General features: G+C 38.7%; 1 protein-coding gene across 1 annotated transcript in view; it reads left to right on the forward strand.

Moving 5' to 3' along the window:
* The first annotated feature begins 442 nt into the window (after window positions 1-442).
* The window catches only part of LOC109913044 (collagen alpha-1(XVI) chain-like), a 137,453-nt gene continuing 134,968 nt past the window's right edge, over window positions 443-2,927 (forward strand). The window contains exon 1 of the mRNA XM_048612964.1: window positions 443-909. Within this exon, the coding sequence (XP_048468921.1) occupies window positions 443-909 (467 nt within the window). The remainder of the gene's footprint in view (window positions 910-2,927) is intronic.

Here is a 2,927-nt window from a genome sequence, read left to right on the forward strand (position 1 = left end):
TCCTTATAGACTTAACCTTCAAAAGTTGGCACAGGTTCAAAAAGATATCGAACACATGCTCAAAGACAATATAATCAAAGTGAGTTGCAGTGAATGGGGCTCAGCCTTAGTAATGGTGCCAAAACCAGACGGTACCCAGTTTTGTATTAATTACCGCAAAGTCAATGCAGTTACAAAATCTGATTCATATCCTACTCCACGTTTTGAAGAATGCATTGAGAAGGTGGAACAAGAAATTTAGATTTCAAAGTTGAACTTAGAGGATTTCTTTATCGGTAAGAGTGAAGGAAATTTTAGCTTTCGTGACACGAAATGGACAATGCCAGTTTAAAGTCAAACCAAAAAATGCACCAGCCACATTTCAAAGACTAACCAATAAAGTTATTTTGGGATTACCCAATAATGTCATGTACATCAATGATCTGATGATTTTTAGGCACATATGGAACATTTGGAGCATCTGTCGGAATTGTTGGATCGATTTTGGGAGGCAGGCTTGGTAATAAACCTGGCTAAGATTGAGTTCGCAAAAGCTCAAGTTATGTCCCTGTGCCATGTTATTGCACATGGACACATGGCCCCGTGGGATGTGAAAACAAAGGTTATTGGGGGGTTTCCCATACCATTGACCAAGAGGGCAGTACTACGATTCCTGGGATTGAGTGTTTTCTATCAGACATTTGTACCAAATTTTAGCACTGTGGTTACTCTACTGACTGACTTATTGAAGAATTGCAGAAAATTTCAGCGAATGGCAGCATTTGGCAGCCTGAAAGCTGTGTTAACCACTGTCCCAGTGTTAGCAACACCTAATTATACAAAGCCATTCAAGGTGGCTTTAGATGTGAGTGACGTGGGTGACAGTGCTGTACTGTTGCAAGGTGATGAGAAGATAAAAAGACCTATTCGGTATTTTTCTAGAAAATTGAATAATCATTAACAGAAACATTGCACAATTGAGAAGGAGACTTTGAGTTTGGTGTTGGTCTTGCAATATTTCAATATTTATGTTGCCAGTAATGTGACTGAGACAATTATATATACTGATCATAATCCCGTCAAGATTTTGGAAAAAAATTAAGGATAAAAATTCCAGAGTGTTTAGATGCAGCTTAATATTGCTGCTACTCAATTAAAAAAAATTCATGTGAACAGACGAGAGAATGTAATTGCTAACGTGTTGTCACGACTTTGATGAACAAAGATGGAGGTATTTGGTGGCAGAAAAACATGGACTGAAATGGACAATGGTAGTGAATGTTTGCGTGCTTAGAGTCTATGTAATGTATATGTATTATAGTGTCAGATGAAAGGTTTTTAAAATGAAGCCATCTTTGTATATCAATGGTTTTTTTTTCTAATGGGGAGAGGTATGACAATACCATGACTTCAAGAAGTATACTTTGGTTCCTTTCTTCTTATGAAAAAGCCTGAAGCACAAATGCCGAGTGATTTGCTTAAATCCAATAAACAGCTTATGAGATCTTGGGGTTTGGTTTTAATAGTTGGAACAATAGAAACAGCCTGTATGGGTGGGGTCAGGCTGTCAGAGAACCAGGATTTATGCAGTTGTAGTTGCCGGTCCACTGAAGCTGGATGTGGAAACGCTCATTTCTCTGTGATACAGCTAAAAGCTGGGGTTCGCTTCGTGCTGCTGGAATTGCATGTGAGAGCATCTATTTTACTGAATTTGCCTTTGCCAAGGGTGTGTTTATGGGATGTTACTATACTGAAATAGTTCATTAGTAGTTGTTTATATATATATATAATTTTGTTAAGTGTTTTGATAGAGTTGCAGTTAAGCCAATTCTTTTATTTTTATTTTTGACTGTATTTTAATTCTAGTTTATAAGTAAAGTGTGTTTTGCTCAAATTCGAATACTTTGACCCATTGAATTGCATCTGGAACGCAATGCCTTACACTTACTTTTAAAATAAGAAAAATTTATGACCTAGGCTATCTTATTATATTTTGAGGAGTTTGGTCTAATCCATAAAAATCTGGAAGAAAGCTTGCCAAAGCAGAAATCATGACACCCTTTTTCTTCGTGGATAGTGTTTATTAACTACTCAATCCTATAGTCCCTACCAATCACCAGTCATCTGAGGCTGTGACAGGTGCTATATAAATGCAAGTTCTTTTTTTCTCCCCCTTTGTCTCTTCGCAACTCCAAGGGTTATGATGAATTCAGTAAACTAGCCAGGAATGACCCTTGGTTTCATAACAACTATAGTCATGCAGGGCAGCTTATATAAGCCATCTCCCAGTTTCTGACATCAACACTCTCAGCCTTGAAACAGCTGCTGGGTTCCCCTTGCTCTTTGCACTATAAATCTGCAAGGCTTGTATCATCTCCAGACTCCTGTTCTTGGACAGCAACCCACTGAATATGCAATGACTGACTCATAAAACCCACCATTGGATAATTGGCACTCACAAAATAATTCATCATCTGCACTTTGTACTACTATGAAGTATCTTCCCATCAAAAGGACAGCATGGGTGAGCTTCCTTTAACTGTAATTTCCTTCATTCACTACTGGCTGCTATGCCTTCAGCTGCCGAGGCTCTCAGTTCTGGAAGTTTTGATATAAACTGCACTCTTTATTTCTCTCTTTTTTAAAATCTCTCCTTGAGACATACCTCTTAGACCAAGCCTTTTCATCACCTTCACTAATAGTTCATTTGGTGGATCCATGGCAGATTTAGTTGGATCAATCTCCCATGAAGCAACCAGGTGTTTTATGTTAATAAAGTTGTTTGATGGTTATAGACCCTGTATGTATTGGCCAATGAGCAGCTCTGAGGCAGCAGAATACACCTGAAGGTGCTGACTCACAGTGGGGAGATAATTCCTGCAGGTGCTGACTCACAGTGGGGAGGTAATTCCTGAAGGTGCTGACTCACACTGGGGAGGTAATTCCTG

Source organism: Rhincodon typus, chromosome 27, assembly GCF_021869965.1.
Source record: "Rhincodon typus isolate 14 chromosome 27, sRhiTyp1.1, whole genome shotgun sequence".
NCBI lineage: Eukaryota > Metazoa > Chordata > Chondrichthyes > Orectolobiformes > Rhincodontidae > Rhincodon > Rhincodon typus.